Below are 17,972 nucleotides of genomic sequence, written 5' to 3'. Positions count from 1 at the left end.
TCGGCTTTTTGTACAGGGACATGGAAATGCGACCGCCACTCAGTGACAGAGTGACGTCGAGGAAGTGAATACTATCTTGGGAGAAGTTGTGCAAAAAGCAGATTGACGGGTGCAGAGAATTGAAATTGGAAATGAAGTCCAAGAGGATTTGTTCATTGTCGGCTCACACAAAGAAAATGTCATCCAGGAATCGCTTATAAAATATTGGCTTTAGGGCCAAGTTTGCGAGGAAGGGTATTTCTAAAGATGCCATAAAGATATTTGCATAATTTGGCGCCATCTTCGTTCCCATGGTGGTTCCGCTGATTGGCAGATAATGCGTGTCCTCGAACTCAAAGTGATTATATTTCAGTACTAGGTTTAGAAGGGTCTCAACTGTATCTTTATCCAATTGCCTAGGTTCGCTGGAGCCAGCGTAAGCTGAAACTGCGGAAGCTATGCCCTCGGCGTCAGGTATCTTGGTGTAAAAAGATGCGTCATCCATAGTAACCAGGTAACCCCCCGCCGGTACCGTCAGGTTTGACACCTCCCGAAGGAAGTGATTTGCGTCTTTAATGTACGAGGGGAATGAAGATGGGATGTCCTTAATGAGACTGTCAATAAAGCTGGATATTTTCTCAGTCACTGTTCCATTACTGGAAACGATAGACCGACCGGGATTGTTTACATTGTGAATTTTGGGTAGTAGGTAGAAACGACCGGGGCCAGAGTTTCTTGGTATCAAGGCTATGAACGTCCTATCGGTTACCTGCCCTGCCTTGCGCAGAGTGGTTAGGGCGTCCTTTATTTCGCTTTCAAATTTCTCGGTAGGATTGCTTGGGAATTCTGTGTAAAAGTTAGAGTTGCCCAGTTGACGGAAACCTTCGGCTATGTAAACACTCCGGTCAAGTACCACCACTGCACCACCCTTGTCCGCTGTCTTAATGACAATTATTTGAACATCACGTAGCGTTCGCAGCGCCTGCTCTTCCTCTTTTGAGAGATTACTGCGGATGGGACGATGCCACTCGTACTCTTTCAAAACGTCTTTTTGAACCGCACAAAGAAACATGTCCAAGTATTTGTGGCGTGCCCGTTATAACGGCAGCACGCACGCTGGCGCTGCGCAGCGACCGTTTTCTCCCTCCTTGCCTCGGGCCAACGGGAACCTAGCTGCCGCTACTTCCCTCCCCCTTCACTCTCCGACTTACGTCTCCCTGCTCCTGTGTGCTTTTTTCTTTTCCTTTTCTTTTGTTTTCTTTCTTTTTCTTCTTACTGACCTCCTTGCTCTACATACGTGGGACTCCGCCTTCCTCTTGCCCTGCATAGTTGCCAAAGGCAGCTGCAAATCTGCCAAGGCGCCGAAAGTCAATCACTGTCACAACTATCCCTCTCGGTTTGATGGACTTGAGAACAACCGGGCACCCGGTCTGGTGTCTTCACAACCAGGGCTAAACTGCCATTCTTTTGTAAACCCTGATGAAGATCGGTCCACCGATCGAAACTGTTGAAATTAAATACTTGGTCTGCTTACCTTGTAGCACCACTCAAGTTCTTTATATATATATATATATATATATACATGCACATCTGCCTCGGCATATGTCATGCCTTCTTTTTGTCTACCACGCAGCAAGCTGTTGCGCTTCGCCTGCGACACGTGGTTTTGCCGGCGCGACTGCGGCGGGGCGGCAGACATTTTGGCCCGATCGTCGTCGCCGCAACACTCATCGCCAGGTGTTTCCAGGCGCGTCTGCGGCGATGCGACCGCCTAGGGATCCTCCTCGCATTCCAGTCATTGTGCCCGAAACAGGCGATGCCAAAGCAGGGATCTCATTCCAGTTATTGGGCCCGAAACAGGCGATGCCAAAGCAGGGATCTCGTTCCAGTCATTGTGCCCGAAACAGGCGATGCCAAAGCAGGGATCTCATTCCAGTTATTGGGCCCGAAACAGGCGATGCCAAAGCAGGGATCTCGTTACAGTCATTGTGTCCGACCGGCAGCGCCACGACAGGGTGCTACGAGATCGTGCGCAGCGCCACGACGGGGTGCTACGAGATCGTGCGCAGCGCCACGACAGGGTGCTACGAGATCGTGCGCAGCGCCACGACAGTGTGCGTCACCATTAGCCCATTGTACATTCACGTGCTCGTCTTTTGAGGGGTTCCTTCTTGCCCTCAACTGCGAGAGTATAAAAACAGCTGCCCCCGGACGCCAAAAGGGAGGGCTCCGATTTCTTCAGTTGAGTGAAGTGCTCTCCCGTCTCTCTACTTCGGTCAAACCTGACCGCCAACTCTTTGCGATGTTAAAATAAACAAGTTGTTTCGTTGTTACCAGTCGACTCATGCTTTGCCGGGACCTTCGGATGCTTCCAGTTGTACCCCAGGCCGCCAGGCCAACGCTACCCTTGGGGCTTGCGACCCAGGTACAACCACGGGCGTCAGCGCCGAGTTCCCAACAGATCGTACCAGCGAGCCGGATCCAAACATCTGGTTGGCAGCGGTGAGATCGCCTACGACTTCAAACAACTGTCTGCCAGCGGCGAGATCGCGACAACGGAGGCCAGCAGCAAAGAGATGCAGTTGACAGTATGCTGAGCAGCTCAACGACGATCCGGGAGCAGTGCAACGAGCCCTGTGTGACGACTGGTTGCCTGCAGCGGAACGACTGCGCGGAATTCCTGCCTGCGAGGTTAGGTGAGTGCGGGACTTTCTTCTTCTGAGCTTTGCCAGGCTTTTGTTAGTGTCAGAAACAGAGCTGGTAATTGTGGTTGTCGTTGCTGCCGGGTTAGTTTGCGGCAAGACAATAGTAAGCAGTAGAGAAAGCAGCATTCAGAGCAGCCATGGATTTGAAGTCGTTGCGCAAACCGAAATTGTTGGAGCTTGCAAGAGAGTTGGGTCTGGATGTCTCAGACAAACTAAGAAAACCTGAACTGCTAAAGGCTATTCTTGAGTTAGAGGCTGAGGATGACGAGCTGTCGGAATGCCTTGAGACTATTGAGGAGAGGTCAAAAAGACAGGAGCGCGAACTTAAAGAGCAAAAAGAGAAACATGAGCGCGAACTTAAAGAGCAAAAAGAGAAATATGAGCGCGAACTTAAAGAGCAAAAAGAGAAACAGGAGCGCGAACTTAAAGAGCAGAAAGAAAAAGAAGAGCACGAACACGCTTTGGAAATGAAGCGTCTCGAGATAGAGATGGAACGCGCTCGTAATGGAAGTCAGGCACACGGTGCAGGAGAACGACTATTGTTCAAAATGACTGACCTGATGCGGCCGTTTAAGCTTGGAGAGGACATTGGTTTGTTCCTGGTTAACTTTGAGCGAACGTGCGAGAAGCAGGGGTTCTCTCGGGAAACATGGCCACAGCGCTTGCTCACTTTGTTACCCGGCGAGGCGGCCGACGTAGTCGCTCGCTTGGATAGAGAGGAGGCAGAGGATTTCGACAAAGTAAAATCGAGTCTGCTAAAAAAGTACCGGCTGTCTGCGGAGGCGTTCCGTCGGAAGTTTCGGGAAAATGAGAAAGGCAGAAGTGAGTCATATACAGAGTTTGCGTATAGGCTTATGTCGAACATGCAGGAGTGGCTCAAAGAAGAGAAAGCGTTTGGTGACCACGATAAAGTTCTGCAGTGTTTCGGGCTAGAACAGTTTTATAGTCGGTTACCGGAGAACGTGCGATACTGGGTCTTGGATAGGCCAGACGTGAGTACGGTGGCTAGAGCCGCTGAGCTAGCCGAGGAGTTTGTGACGCGTCGAGCTCGCGGAGCTAAGGACGGTCAAAAGGGTGAATTTGGCTCCAAGTCTGAGAGGCCAAGGTTCACGCCCATGAGATTTAAGGGGGACACGCGTAGTGAGGATGCGAGTGAAAGCAATCCGACCAAACGTAAAGAGACGGCAGCCGAAGCCGAACGCAGAAAGCGGTTCGAGATGAGGCGAGCGGGCGTTTGTTATACGTGCCAGAAGCCGGGTCACTTTTCGGCGCAGTGTCCGGAAACAACACCAAAAGTTGTGTTTTTTTCATTAGGCAGCACTGACGAGAACATGAAGCTTCTCGAGCCTTACATGCGAGACCTCCTCGTGAACGGGAAAGAGTGCCGAGTGCTTCGCGATTCCGCAGCTACGATGGATGTAGTTCACCCCTCCTACGTAGAACCCCATATGTTCACGGGCGAGTGCGCGTGGATCAAGCAAGCCGTGGAAGCTCATAGCGTGTGTCTGCCGGTAGCAAAAGTGCTTATTGAAGGACCTTTCGGAGCGCTTGAGACGGAGGCGGCAGTGTCATCTATGCTGCCACCCCAGTACCCGTACTTATTTTCAAACAGGTCCGATCACCTCCTGCGCGAGAAGGGGCTTTTGTTTGGTGAAGCTAGTGTTCAGGCCTTAACCAGATCGAAGGTTCGGGAGCTCGCTGCAAAGGCGGTAGTTGCGGGGCCGACGTTATCAAACAACGAAAAAGGGTCAGAGGCGCAGCAAGCTGATATTCCGAGCACGCCCGAACTGAATAAACTTGAGTCTGTAACGTTAAAGGCGCCAGATACTGGAGAGGAAATGCCCGACACGGGAAAGTTAGAAGAGCTATCTACTGATTTGCTCATCGCGCCTACGTCAGACGGACTTGATAGGTTGCTAAAAGTCAGCCGGTCGGCTTTGATAGCCGAGCAAAAGAAGGATGGCAGCCTGGAAAACGTGCGCTGCAATGTCAAAGAAGGTATCGCCAGGAAAACTGCGCGTTTTGTGGAAAGAGGTGGAGTCCTGTACCGGAAGTATCTAGACCGCCGAGGAGTGGAGTTCGATCAGCTGGTCGTGCCTCAATGCTATCGTCAGGATCTGTTGCGCTTGTCACATGGGGGTTCGTGGTCCGGACACCTAGGAGTTAAGAAAACTAAGGACCGTCTCTTGCAAGAGTACTATTGGCCAGGGTGTTTTCGGGACGCAGACCATTTCGTGAGGACATGTGACACTTGTCAGCGGGTGGGCAAACCAGGGGACAAATCAAGGGCGCCGTTGAAATTGGTACCTATCATTACGGAGCCTTTTAGACGGCTCGTTATTGATACTGTGGGACCTCTGCCGGTAACAGCCACGGGGTACAGACACATTTTGACTGTGATCTGCCCAGCGACAAAGTTCCCTGAAGCAGTGCCGCTTAAAGAACTCAGCTCAGTTGAGATAGTCAATGCACTACTGTCCATATTTGCGCGAGTTGGTTTTCCTGCGGAAATCCAATCAGATCAGGGCACAGTGTTTACTAGCGCTTTGACGACAACTTTTCTCGAAAGGTGTGGGGTAAAGCTGCTACACAGCTCAGTGTACCACCCACAGTCGAATTCCGTTGAGAAGCTCCACTCCGTCATGAAGCGCGTGTTGAGAGCCTTGTGTTTTGAACATCAAACTGACTGGGAGCGGTGTCTGCCTGGGGTGATGTTTGCTTTAAGGACCGCGCCGCATGCGGCTACGGGGTTTTCGCCAGCTGAACTGGTGTACGGTCGCTCGCTTCGATCTCCGCTTCGCATGCTTCGAGAATCATGGGAAGGTAGGGGCGACGACCCAGTCGTGGTGGAGTACGTGCTTAAGCTCCTCGAACGCTTAAGAAGGGCACAGGAGTTGTCAGGTGAAGCAATGACAACGGCCCAGCAGAGGGCCAAGGTTTATTATGATCGGACAGCCAGGGCCCGTCGTTTTGAGGTTGGCGATGAGGTCATGATATTGCGCACATCGCTAAACAACAAACTAGACGTGCAGTGGGAGGGCCCAGCACGAATTGTTCAGAAACTGTCGGACGTTAGCTACGTGGTAAGTCTGCCAGGAAAGCGGAAAGCACAGCAAGTTTACCACTGTAATCTGCTCAAACCTTATAGACAAAGGGAAGCAGTGGTGTGCATGATGGTAAACGTTCCTGAAGAGCTTCCAGTCGAGCTTCCGGGACTAGGCTCAGTGACGAACAGGGAAGACACCGGTCAAGTCATTAGTGACCTTATCAGTAAAACACCGCTGTCGCCTGAGCAGAAAACCGAACTACACCAGCTATTACGAGAGTTTCAAGGTCTGTTCTCTGAGAGGCCTGGTAGGACTTCTGTACTTACTCATGATATAGAACTTACCTCCACAGGGCCAGTACGATCCAAGGCGTATCGGGTGTCACCCCGCCAGAGCGATATTATGGAGGCTGAGGTAAAGAAAATGCTACAGCTCGGTGTTATTGAGGCAGGTGAGAGTGATTATACCTCCCCTTTGATTTTAGTTGAGGTACCGGGCAAGGAACCTCGTCCTTGCGTCGACTACCGCAGGCTTAATTCCATCACTAAGGATCAAATTTATCCGATCCCTAACATCGAGGAGCGCCTTGAGAAAGTTAGTGGCGCTCAGTTTATTTCCACCCTAGATCTTGTCAGGGGTTATTGGCAGGTTCCACTTACAGAAGAGGCTAGTAGGTATGCGGCGTTCATTTCACCAATGGGAACATTCCGTCCTAAAGTGTTGAGTTTTGGTTTGAAGAACGCGCCATACTGTTTTTCAAGCCTCATGGATAAAGTGTTGCGGGGACAGCAAGAATTCGCTTTACCGTATCTAGACGACGTAGCGATATTCTCCGCATCCTGGTCTGAGCATATGACACACTTGCGGGCAGTGCTAACCCGCCTGCGCGAAGCGGGTTTGACAGTCAAGGCTCCTAAGTGCCAGTTAGCACAGGCCGAGGTTGTCTACCTCGGTCACATGATTGGTCAGGGTCGTCGCCGCCCCTCTGAAATAAAAGTGGCCGCTGTGCGAGACTTTCCGCAACCGCGCACCAAGACCGATATTCGGTCGTTCTTGGGTGTCGCCGGCTACTATCAGAGGTACATCCCTAGGTACTCTGATATCGCGGCTCCCCTGACGGATGCTCTAAGAAAGACAGAGCCTCAAACAGTCGTCTGGGACGAGACAAAGGAAAGAGCTTTTAGCGCCCTAAAGAGTGCCCTAACAAGCCAGCCTGTGCTACGATCGCCAGACTATACAAAAGGGTTCATTGTTCAGTGCGATGCTAGTGAGCGAGGCATGGGCGTTGTACTGTGCCAACGGGAAAATGGAGAAGTAGAACACCCCGTCCTGTATGCTAGTCGTAAGCTGACCAGTCGTGAGCAGGCGTATAGCGCCACCGAGAAAGAGTGTGCGTGTCTCGTGTGGGCCGTTCAGAAATTGTCATGCTATCTAGCCGGCTCGAGGTTTATCATTGAGACGGATCACTGCCCTCTCCAATGGCTGCAGACCATCTCTCCCAAAAATGGCCGCCTCCTGCGCTGGAGCCTCGCTTTACAACAATATTCCTTTGAGGTGCGTTACAAAAAGGGGAGTCTCAACGGTAACGCCGATGGCTTAAGTCGAAGCCCCTAACGTAGGAATCAGCCTCAAAATTGTTTGTTACTGATGTTTTTCTTCCTGAGGCAGGATTTTTTTTAACATATTGCTTTTGTTTAGTGTTTCAAAGTGATGATATGCTTTCTAGTGCAATTTTTCAATTTGTGGACGCGTTCTGAGTGATGCTAGACTACTGTAAGGAACTAGGCAGTGGTATAAAAAGGGGAAAGAGCCTGGCAGGGCTTAGTGAGGGTTGTGCCGTGCTTGCTGACTGAGCGGTTGAGTTTTCAGCGTAGTTCTAACGCTTGCCGGGAACGAGAACAAAAATGTGAACTCTCCCGAAGTCACTTTGCAGTGTCCCGTGCGAACCTGAACGAGAGAACGAGGCCTTCTCTGTGCGCTGCGCTCAAGAAACGTCAAGGGACGCCCGACTTCGGTTATGAGCATCATCGAGCGACATCCCTCCGGACAGCGGATGCAGTCCCCTGTCCATCGGGATCTCCTTCCCCCGGCGGGGCGGTCTGTTGCGCTTCGCCTGCGACACGTGGTTTTGCCGGCGCGACTGCGGCGGGGCGGCAGACATTTTGGCCCGATCGTCGTCGCCGCAACACTCATCGCCAGGTGTTTCCAGGCGCGTCTGCGGCGATGCGACCGCCTAGGGATCCTCCTCGCATTCCAGTCATTGTGCCCGAAACAGGCGATGCCAAAGCAGGGATCTCATTCCAGTTATTGGGCCCGAAACAGGCGATGCCAAAGCAGGGATCTCGTTCCAGTCATTGTGCCCGAAACAGGCGATGCCAAAGCAGGGATCTCATTCCAGTTATTGGGCCCGAAACAGGCGATGCCAAAGCAGGGATCTCGTTACAGTCATTGTGTCCGACCGGCAGCGCCACGACAGGGTGCTACGAGATCGTGCGCAGCGCCACGACGGGGTGCTACGAGATCGTGCGCAGCGCCACGACAGGGTGCTACGAGATCGTGCGCAGCGCCACGACAGTGTGCGTCACCATTAGCCCATTGTACATTCACGTGCTCGTCTTTTGAGGGGTTCCTTCTTGCCCTCAACTGCGAGAGTATAAAAACAGCTGCCCCCGGACGCCAAAAGGGAGGGCTCCGATTTCTTCAGTTGAGTGAAGTGCTCTCCCGTCTCTCTACTTCGGTCAAACCTGACCGCCAACTCTTTGCGATGTTAAAATAAACAAGTTGTTTCGTTGTTACCAGTCGACTCATGCTTTGCCGGGACCTTCGGATGCTTCCAGTTGTACCCCAGGCCGCCAGGCCAACGCTACCCTTGGGGCTTGCGACCCAGGTACAACCACGGGCGTCAGCGCCGAGTTCCCAACAGATCGTACCAGCGAGCCGGATCCAAACAAAGCACTGCTCAGGGCGAACACATGCGCACAAGATTATGCGCTCAAACGAGCGCCGCTATAATAGGCGATAAAGGAAAAAAAAAATACTGACAGAAATGCCCATAGCGACAATTCTCTCGTACATACGTAACATGAAAGCAAGGACAGTTCTTGGCTAAACCGTTGCGAGACATAGAGCTTGCACGAAGAAAATTGTCGAGTGTGACAATTTAATTCACACAGTGCATGTATGCAGCCGCCGCTGGCCGCGCAACTATAATAGAAGAGAAAAAAAACAGGTGCGGGAAGTTCACGAAGGTGCTAACGAAAGGAGAAGAAATTCAAAGAGACCTTTGGTGGGCGGGCATAAGGGGCATGACACAAGAAGACACAAAGTAGTTTAAGAAAGCTGAAACGCTCTCAGAAAACTGTCGCACGTGAGGAGACCTGTAAGGCACATCAATTGCCGTGACAGCGTCGAGCTATGCTGAGCGTACGCCGGCTCGGGCTTTTATATATATGACGGACAGAGACGTCCTCAGATTCGTCGCAAATGTAGAGCCTTCCGCGAATGTTTCTGTAGCTGACTGCATCACAGAAGCCAGGTACGTCAATGCCTCTAGTGAGCAAACAGGAACACCTTACTGATGAAGACCGGAGTGCTACGACTCGACGTGACAAACACACGCAAAATAAATCAGTAAGGAGACAAGATGGAACCGAGAGATGCGCATTTGAAAAAGTACCTAAAAGACGAGGTGGGGTTAGTGATGTTATCGACATATGATATTATCGTGCTATCATTTTATCAATGTTATAGACATAGCATAAGATCGCGTTCCCGCTGAACATTAAAAACACGCACGAAATGAAAACCGTCCAAAAGAAAGAGGGGGTATCCGAAACTACTAAATGGCTAGTGCCACGAGTTGCCTTTCTTTTACGAAGCCTAACGCATACATTAGCGTAGCGACAGAGTGGTTCCCCTGCAGAAATGAAATACAGCAGTATACTGCAAGGATGTTGTCATATTCAATGGAATAAAGCTGTCTCTCTTACGAAGCCTAACACATACTAGAGTATAACGTCAAAGTGGTTCCTCTGTCGAAATTCAATGCAGCAGTATACTGCAACGATTTTGTCATTTTCAATGGAATAAAGCTACAAACAATCTAAACGCCTGTTATTTAATCCAATTAGCGTAACAGTCTACGAAGGCACCTATGGGGTGCCGTCTCATTTTATGCATAATTCATGCTTCCGTTGAGTGCTAAAATACTGCAGTATAGTGATTTGTACGATGAGGTCTACATCACGTTTTGAAATTTTATGGTTATGATATCTCTCACGTACCTTCCACACACGTGACTTTTTCTTGTAGCTGCGCAGCGATCAAGTATGTATGCTCCGTAAAAGGCACTGATACGTACATTGTCAGCGTCTTGCAATGACGTCATACTTCGCCGTCAGTGTCACTGTCCACGGTCATACTTCGCCGTCAAAGTGTTATGTTGCTGCTGAAGGTTTCGAGAACGACAGGCGTAAGTAAAAAAAAAACATCATTCACCGTATATACGCGTGTAATAGCGGCACTCATGTAAATGCCGCAACCAGAACTTTGCAGGAAGAAACCTTGAACATTTATATTTATAAATGACCCATATTTATAGACCGCACCCTTGATTCTTGAGAAGGTTGGCAGTGTTATCTGTTGAGTGTTGCGAGAGTGCCGAAGTTTGTTTTCCTTTTTTTTTTATCGGTGGCAAACTCGGCACGGTGGCAGCCGTGCCGAGTTTTCTGAGCCTCCAGGTAGCAAAAGTACAGCCTCCGAGATTTAGCGGCTGCCTCCGAGAGGCTGCCGTCGCTGGTCTGTGGAGAGTCACCATTTATTCCAGCTGGCAGATGCCGCACTGCGGGAATAGCAAAGGATAACGAGAGCAAGTACAAACGATTACTCTAGTTCAACAAAGGCAAGTGCCAGTGAAAATAATTGCGAAAGAAAATGTTCATGTCTTTCTCTTCCTGTAATAGCCGCAACCGCAAATTTCACCCCAAATCTCAGAAAAAGACTTGCGGCCATTGCACAAGTATAAATGGCATTTACAACCGAGAGAAACCTGCATTACCAACATTTTTGAACAAACGAACATGGGTTAAACTGTTTATGGCGTAGTTTACATGCGCACCGAGAGTGCAATGACTTCTTTTCGTGACTATCACAATTTTTTTTTCGTATTCTTTCTTCCAGCGTGCAATGTGTCGGACTGCTACCAAAAATGCGCGCGCGAGAAATTTGTGACACTGTCCACGAAAAACGCCTGCTTCACGAGAGAATGCTTCTGCCTCTTCGAAGACCGTAAGTTAAGAAATGTTGGCACTATAGTTGCGATTGGGAATGTATGTAGACTTGTCGGACAATTTTATAAAGCAGTCGCGGCGTTAAGTACTCGGAGTGACTTAATGACAGCCACCATTCAGAGCCGTTGTAGGTAATTATGTCGCAGAGCCAAGAAAATGACCACCACACCGTGGAATCATGGAATTTCATCGTGGAATTTCGTGCGGTCAGAAGAACAAGAAAAAAAGAAGGAAAAGAAATGATCTCCAAATGCAAGAATGCATCGATGACAAGTAGAAATGTCTATCTACGGTGTGTGGGTCAGGCCCATTTATTGACACAGCTGGTTTCCTAGCGGCCAAAGTTTGCCCCTAAGTTTACAGTTTCCGAGCATGGCGAGAAAATGTAGCCCTGTACAGATATTTACTTGTTCACGGAAGAAGCAAAGAAGCGCCAGTACTTGCGCTCATGCAAACGTGATATATTTAAGAGCGGCGAATGTGATGAGGCGGCGTTCCTTAAGCTTTAATACATGCAATTCCCGCGATGAAGCAAGTAATGACGTGCGATCTCATGTTCTGCAAAGCACTCAGCTGAAACGTGTTAAAAATGTAGACAGCATGCCGGAATTCAAACTCAGAACTCAGGTGGCATATTGTCGACTACATCAAGGATGCAACATCCAGGCACACTGAAGGGACGTATACAGGTGAAGTGATGCATGTGCCTGATGGTAATATGTTATCGGGGACGATAAAATGCAGCATGACGCCACCATTAAGTGCATGCCTACACTTGTTCGAGAAGGGACGAACACGGTGGCAGCCCATGCCGGCGCCGCGCTCAATTGTTGCGATGTCCTTAAAAAATAATAAATAAAGGCCACGCCTTCATTTACCATGGGCACGCAGGTGCGCTGTGTTTGTCACACGCACCTGTTTTCTCCGTGTCAGCTCTCTTTCGGAACATGTCTGTGGAACCTCGCTAGAGCGAGCATTAATGCCTAAATCATTTTTTTTATCGCTGCTGTTCACTGTCTCTTATAAGCTAGAAGCCGGCGCACCGAGAAACCGGGCGAGTGAGAAGTGCGTTTTGAAGCTCTGTACAAGTTCTTCCAAGATGGAAGATTCGTCTTGTTTCCAGCCTGACAACTAACGACGGCCGCTTCCTTAGCTACGGCAACAATTTGTTTGCGTTGGAGACGTTTTCTTCTCTAGAAAACTGCATGTGCTATTACAGATCACCTTCACGTCTCTTAGCTTCCTCAGGCCTCAACACATTATCGATGAGAGCGAAACAAGGTCGACTAAAATTTCTGTTTCAAATGCTGCACCGTCAGTATAAAATTGATATCACCCGGTACATTTCATATTCGCAATCTAGAATAACACGGCATCAACACGAACATACGCTAACCGAGTATTCCTTTTCTAATGACGCATTCAGGTACTCATTCTTTCCTCGAGTAATCAGAGAATGGAATGAACTTAACTCGTCATTAACAGCGACAAATTCTTTATCCCTGTTCGTTTCACAACTGGAGCTCATGACAAGAGATTATTAACGATTTCTCATGTTTGTTCCGTGTTCTCTTTATGTTAAACTAACAGTGCTTAGAAAAACAATGTATACACTCGTTTGTTTCCAAATACTTCGCGTTTTTTATTTGACTATGATATGCCCCGGTTGTTGTTCATTTTATTCTGCTTTGTTTAGTGTTCTGTTGTATAGCTTATCTACCTTATCCTTTGTATTTTGTTGAATATTGTTGCTTTTTCATTCTTTGTATAGATCACACGTGTATTTATGTCGGGAAAAGAAAGTGTTCACGCCCGTCTGCTAGGCTCTCGGCTGAGAGCGGCAGTATTGTGAAATAATAAAAATAAATAAATAAATAATAACGGCGTACAATGTTGTCAGTGTTGTCGGTCGTCGCAGTCGTCGGTCAGGGAAATTATTGCGCACCGAGTGTTACTTGTACTTCTCGCCACAAGTTCGCCCAATAAAGAGCTAGACTCCTGACTCACAGCTTCGGAACAGACTGCTCGTTGAACGTCAGGGTACAACGTGATATCATCAGTGGGAAACGAGCATGCTTAAACACCGATATTCGAAGCTGCGGCTCTTGACACCGTCCAACTTCTTGCACATACTTCTATTACACGATAGCAGCCTCACTGCGCAGGACACCTCCCATAACTATATCCGCCAATGATAAAATACACTCTAAAAACAGTTGCATCCTTTAAGGTGTATATTTGCCTCACAACAATACACTCTAAAATATTTTACACCCTTTAGTGTGTATATCTGCCACGCAGCAATAAACGTCACCTGCCTTGCTTGCGTTTCCTTTCTTGAAAACGCCGCGCCCGCACGCCAAGAAAAGTTTGCACTCTTTGGAGTGTATATCTGCCACACAACGACAATCGTCATATGCATTGCTGCGTTTCCTTTCTTTAACGCTGCGAGCCCGGTACTCCCCAGTAACGAACGGCATGCGCGTTATCAGCATGACATGGCATTCCTGACGGGAAAGTAGCGGGCGCGGCGTTTCAAGGAAGATGATGATTATCGTTGATATAATTAAAGATATAAACTCCGAAGGGTGCAAACTTTTTTTAGAGTGTGCTACTTTCCTGTCGGCAATGCTCTGCCATGCTGATAACGCGCATGCCGTTCGTTACTGCAAGATACGACTCAAGGGGTGTAAACTTTTCTTACACTCTTAAAACGGTTGCACCCTTTTGGGTGTATATTTGTCCCCCAACAATAATCGTCATCTGCCTTGCTTGCGTTTCCTTTCCTGAAAACTTGGCGCTCGATAATTTCCTTCCGAGAATGCCGCGTTACCCTGATAACGCGCATGCTCTTCGTGACTGGGAAGTACCGGGCTCGCAGCGTTAAATAAAGGAAATGCGGGCAAGACAGATGATGATTATCGTTGTGGCACAAGATAAGGCCCAAAGGGTGTAAATTTTTCTAAGAGTGTACATTCTAAGAAAAGTTTACACCCTTTGAAGTGTATATTTGCCACACAACGATAATCGTCATCTGTCTTGCCCGCATTTCTTTTCTTGAAAACGCTGCGCTCGTTACTTTCCTGTCGGGAATGCTATGTTATGCTGATAACGCGCAGGCCGTTCGTTACTGGAAAGTACCGGGCTCTCCGCGTTAAAGAAAGGAGATGCGGACAAGACAGATGACGATTATCGTTGTGTGGCAAATGTACAGGCGCCGTCAAAAGTGATATACTCCACGCAGTGGGAGCCGGACCAACGGCAAACTGCATCGCATCGCCATCTACAGGCAGCATCTGGGATCATGTCTGCCGATAATAAAGGGCACCCATGGGCTGTCTCGATCCCAGATGCCGCCTGTAGATGGCGTCGCGATGCAGTGTGCCGCTGCTCCGGCTCCCGCTGCGTGGAGTATACCCCTTTTGTCGGGGCCTGTACACCCCAAAGGGTGCAACTCTTTTTATAGTGTAGAGTGCACTCTAAAACAAAATTACGCCCTTTGGGTTGTAATTGGGTTGTATCTTGCCACACAACGATAAACGTCGTCGGTATTGCCCGCATTTCATTTTTTTAACGCTGCGAGCCCGGTACTTCCCAGGAACGAACGGCATGTGCGTTATCAGCATGACTGAGCATTCTCGACAGGAAAGTTGCGAGCGCCGAGTTTTCAAGAAAGGAAACGCAAGCAAGGCAGGTGACGATTATTGTGTGGCAAATATGCACCCGAGAGGGTGCAACTGTTTTTAGAGTGTAGCTGCACCATTCACTTATACCAATGTTGTCACTTTTGCATTGACAACGGCACACATGTATTGCACGTTGTTAACGTAAAACTGCATTTCAAGCCGTAATGCGGTGACTTCGTTACTTTGCTTAACGTTTAACGTTTACCGCAACGATGTATATGAACACAGCTTTTTTTTTGTCAGTCCTTTCCAGCTTTTCCGGTGTCTAGCATCGCGAGCGTCCAGGCGATAGCTTATTCTTTTCTCTTTTTTCTTTTCTTGGTATGAGAGGGGAAATAATGGGACTCGTTGTCGCTAATCGGTTCTCAACAAAGCTAACCCACCACTTGTTCGAATCTATGTGAAGCGAACAATTACGTGCTAAACAACTAAATGCGATGCATAAAATTGTTTTTGTTGCCCTCCTATGCATCACGTAATACCATGCAATGTATTTGTTTATGCGCCACACCGTTCACAAGCTATGCCCAGCCACAAACGGCAGTTCATGCGAACGCGCACTGTAACACGTCGATGAAGCGATGTGACGAGGACCATGGCCACGTTTGGTCCATGTTGAGGGATGAATGGTGAGGAGACGCGCATACGTACAGTAGAACACACGCTTTCAGGCTTATTGGTAAATAATGGGCACACAGATAGTTGAAGGCGAAAGTGGTAGGTCAAATATAAGAAACCTAACGAAATCTCAGAGCCGCTGAACACCATGCCCTATTCCATAAAGAGGTATGTGCGCTTTAGGGATGCCTCTGAGCCGGCATTTTATGTCAAGGTTGTAGGTCGCGATGTATTGTTTGTCACGGAGAATGGAGGTGGCGCTCACTCCCACCACTTTGTACGTCATGATTTATCTCAGTGTCGTTGAAGCAGGTTATGATTTGCCCAATGACGGAGCTTTCACGCAGAGAAAGCGAATCTAACGGAAAAGAGGAGTGCAGCACGGAGAGCTACATCTTGCTCCGAAGTAAACAAGAAGGGGAAAACCGCGGCTGCTCCATGTCCACTGACTTCCGCGCGCGCAAGGTGTGAGTAGGAAAGTAAAGACTTGGAAGGTTTGCTCTTTGTCCCAGAAAGCGCGAACACTGTTCAGAAAGCAAGTCAGTACGGAAGGCATCACGCGATGGGCGCGGTGGAGGGTACGCTGCCCAGTGCACGTAGTTTTGAGTCTTTAGTTGGTACTGCCACCGCCGGCGCGACATGCGTGCTTGACCGCCCGTGTTCATGAGGCCTTCGGCTGCATTTCATTCAGAGAGTGAATACCATCACTGTACGTATTAAAGAGGCAATAATACATGGACTACTGCAGGCTTTGCGATTTTCGAGCAGGTATGTTGCCGAGGCAGCGAGGTTTATTGTATTGACGAAGTAGCAATTAATTGAAAAATATCGGCGCCGCCCAAATTTTTACGTAATTCGAGTCGTCCAAGTTAAGGAGGATTATAATAACAAGGCGTTATTCTATATGAGGCGGTCAGAAAAAGATTGCGCCACGTAAGGAATGCTATGCTATGTATGAAGCTTTACAGATAAGCTATACTGAAGATCTTGAGGTATACATGAGTGGCTTGATCGAAGTCAGTATATGCCGCTTAGCGTGTATAGAAAGGCATGACTGAACCATCTAGTCAAGTAACTAACTAAATTATGCCACCTATTGTGTTGCCCAGCGCTTTTACTGGTTTGCCTGAGGTAGCGTATGACGTTTCAGCAAGCGTTTCCATAAGCAGCTTTAGCGCCCCCCCCCCCCAAAAAAAAGAGAGAAAGAACTCCTTTGTACGCCTTTTGCATACTTCTATACTCTCTTTGTGTTCTTTTGTACGCCTGGCCAATAGCGTCCGCTAACCTTGGGCCCTTTGTTTCTGAAACCCTCTAGTGAAGTCCTTAAGGAGTCCTTGCGCCATTAAACGCTACAAATCATCATCACCTTCAAGTGCTTGCATGTTTTAAAATTCGATATTTTCCTCTCTTGCTTGCACGGTTACACTGGGTGCCACCGCCTACTGTAACTCAGCTCGAAGCCTCCCTCTTGCCAAGAATCGCTCATATTCGCGTGGTATATTTCAATTACGCTATTGTCGCACTGCTTATGTCACAGAAACACTCTGGAGTTAAGAAGAAGTAGACGAGTGTACCGCGGGCAGACGACATTAAAAAGGTACGCGCGGAATCGGAGCGGATCGAGGGCAGGCGGAAACTTTGATTTTCTTTTTCTGTAGCTCGCTGTACAATTGCGGGCACGTGCTCTACACGCATTGCATGATTGCCCTGAACACTTGAATAAGTTCCATGCGGCTTTTGACTTTCAGTGGTAGTTTGTGCAAGACCCGAATAGAGCGTAAAATTGTGTTGAAATGAAGGAGTTGGTAGTGAAATGGAGGAGGGGGCGGCGATCAGGAGATTGGGCACGCGTACGTGCCTCCGTCTCGCTCTCCTTTATGCCATATTGTTTCCCGGAGTAAAAGTAAAGGTTTGAAGATATCGAATCGTACAAAGAAACAAGGATACCTTGAGACCAACCCCAAGTAAACGTACTGCTGTTTGTATTGCGCAGGATGCGAGAAGCGCAGCTGCGTCGAAGGTTGCCCAGGGAGGCGCCGGCAGGACGATGGTGTCAAGGGTGTCTGCATCGGAAGCGGGTGCAGCTGCAAATGGGCCTGAAAGCACACGGGGGCTTGGCAGCCAAGTACACAACGCTCGCGGCAGCGCGGGTTAAAGTGCTTCCGCGTGCATAAAATGTTAAAAAAAAGAAAATACTTTTTCTTTGAACGCTTATCACAACAAATCTCTTTCATCGTCAATAAAACTTCGGCATCGTTAGGGCCCCCTACAACGTCGCAGACGGGAATCATTGCCGTGGCGGTGAAATACGATAGTGCAGCAAGCGGACACGTGTTATACATATTTAAATATGACAAATGATGAGGCTATCTGTGTCACAGCTCTATAATGTCATGAAATATCGGCGTACTTAAAAAAGAAAAAGAAAGCACAACAAGGAACCTTCACGAGTACATTTTTGATATCGTACTCTGTTGCCCAACCCCCGAGCACCCTAACTAAAACCTATGAAGAAGAAAAGAAAGCAAGCTGCTTCTAGGTGTTAGGAAATAATTGTTAAGCAAAGCAGCTGATATTAAGACGCCTAGGGATACGAATCACGGTATCGTAATAATGAATAACGTGATAGCAATGTTTCTACGGACAGAC

General features: G+C 48.6%; 1 protein-coding gene across 1 annotated transcript in view; it reads left to right on the top strand.

The window, feature by feature from the left end:
• LOC142570897 (uncharacterized) overlaps nucleotides 1-17,615 on the top strand; it is a 61,728-nt gene extending 44,113 nt beyond the window's left edge. Inside the window, exons 4-5 of the mRNA XM_075679202.1 lie at nucleotides 10,910-11,017; nucleotides 17,317-17,615. Of these exons, the coding sequence (XP_075535317.1) occupies nucleotides 10,910-11,017; nucleotides 17,317-17,423 (215 nt within the window). The 3' untranslated portion in view covers nucleotides 17,424-17,615. The remainder of the gene's footprint in view (nucleotides 1-10,909; nucleotides 11,018-17,316) is intronic.
• The last annotated feature ends 357 nt before the right edge of the window (nucleotides 17,616-17,972 follow it).

This window comes from Dermacentor variabilis, chromosome 1 (genome assembly GCF_050947875.1).
Source record: "Dermacentor variabilis isolate Ectoservices chromosome 1, ASM5094787v1, whole genome shotgun sequence".
Lineage (NCBI taxonomy): Eukaryota > Metazoa > Arthropoda > Arachnida > Ixodida > Ixodidae > Dermacentor > Dermacentor variabilis.
This window is presented reverse-complemented; position numbering and strand designations above follow the sequence as displayed.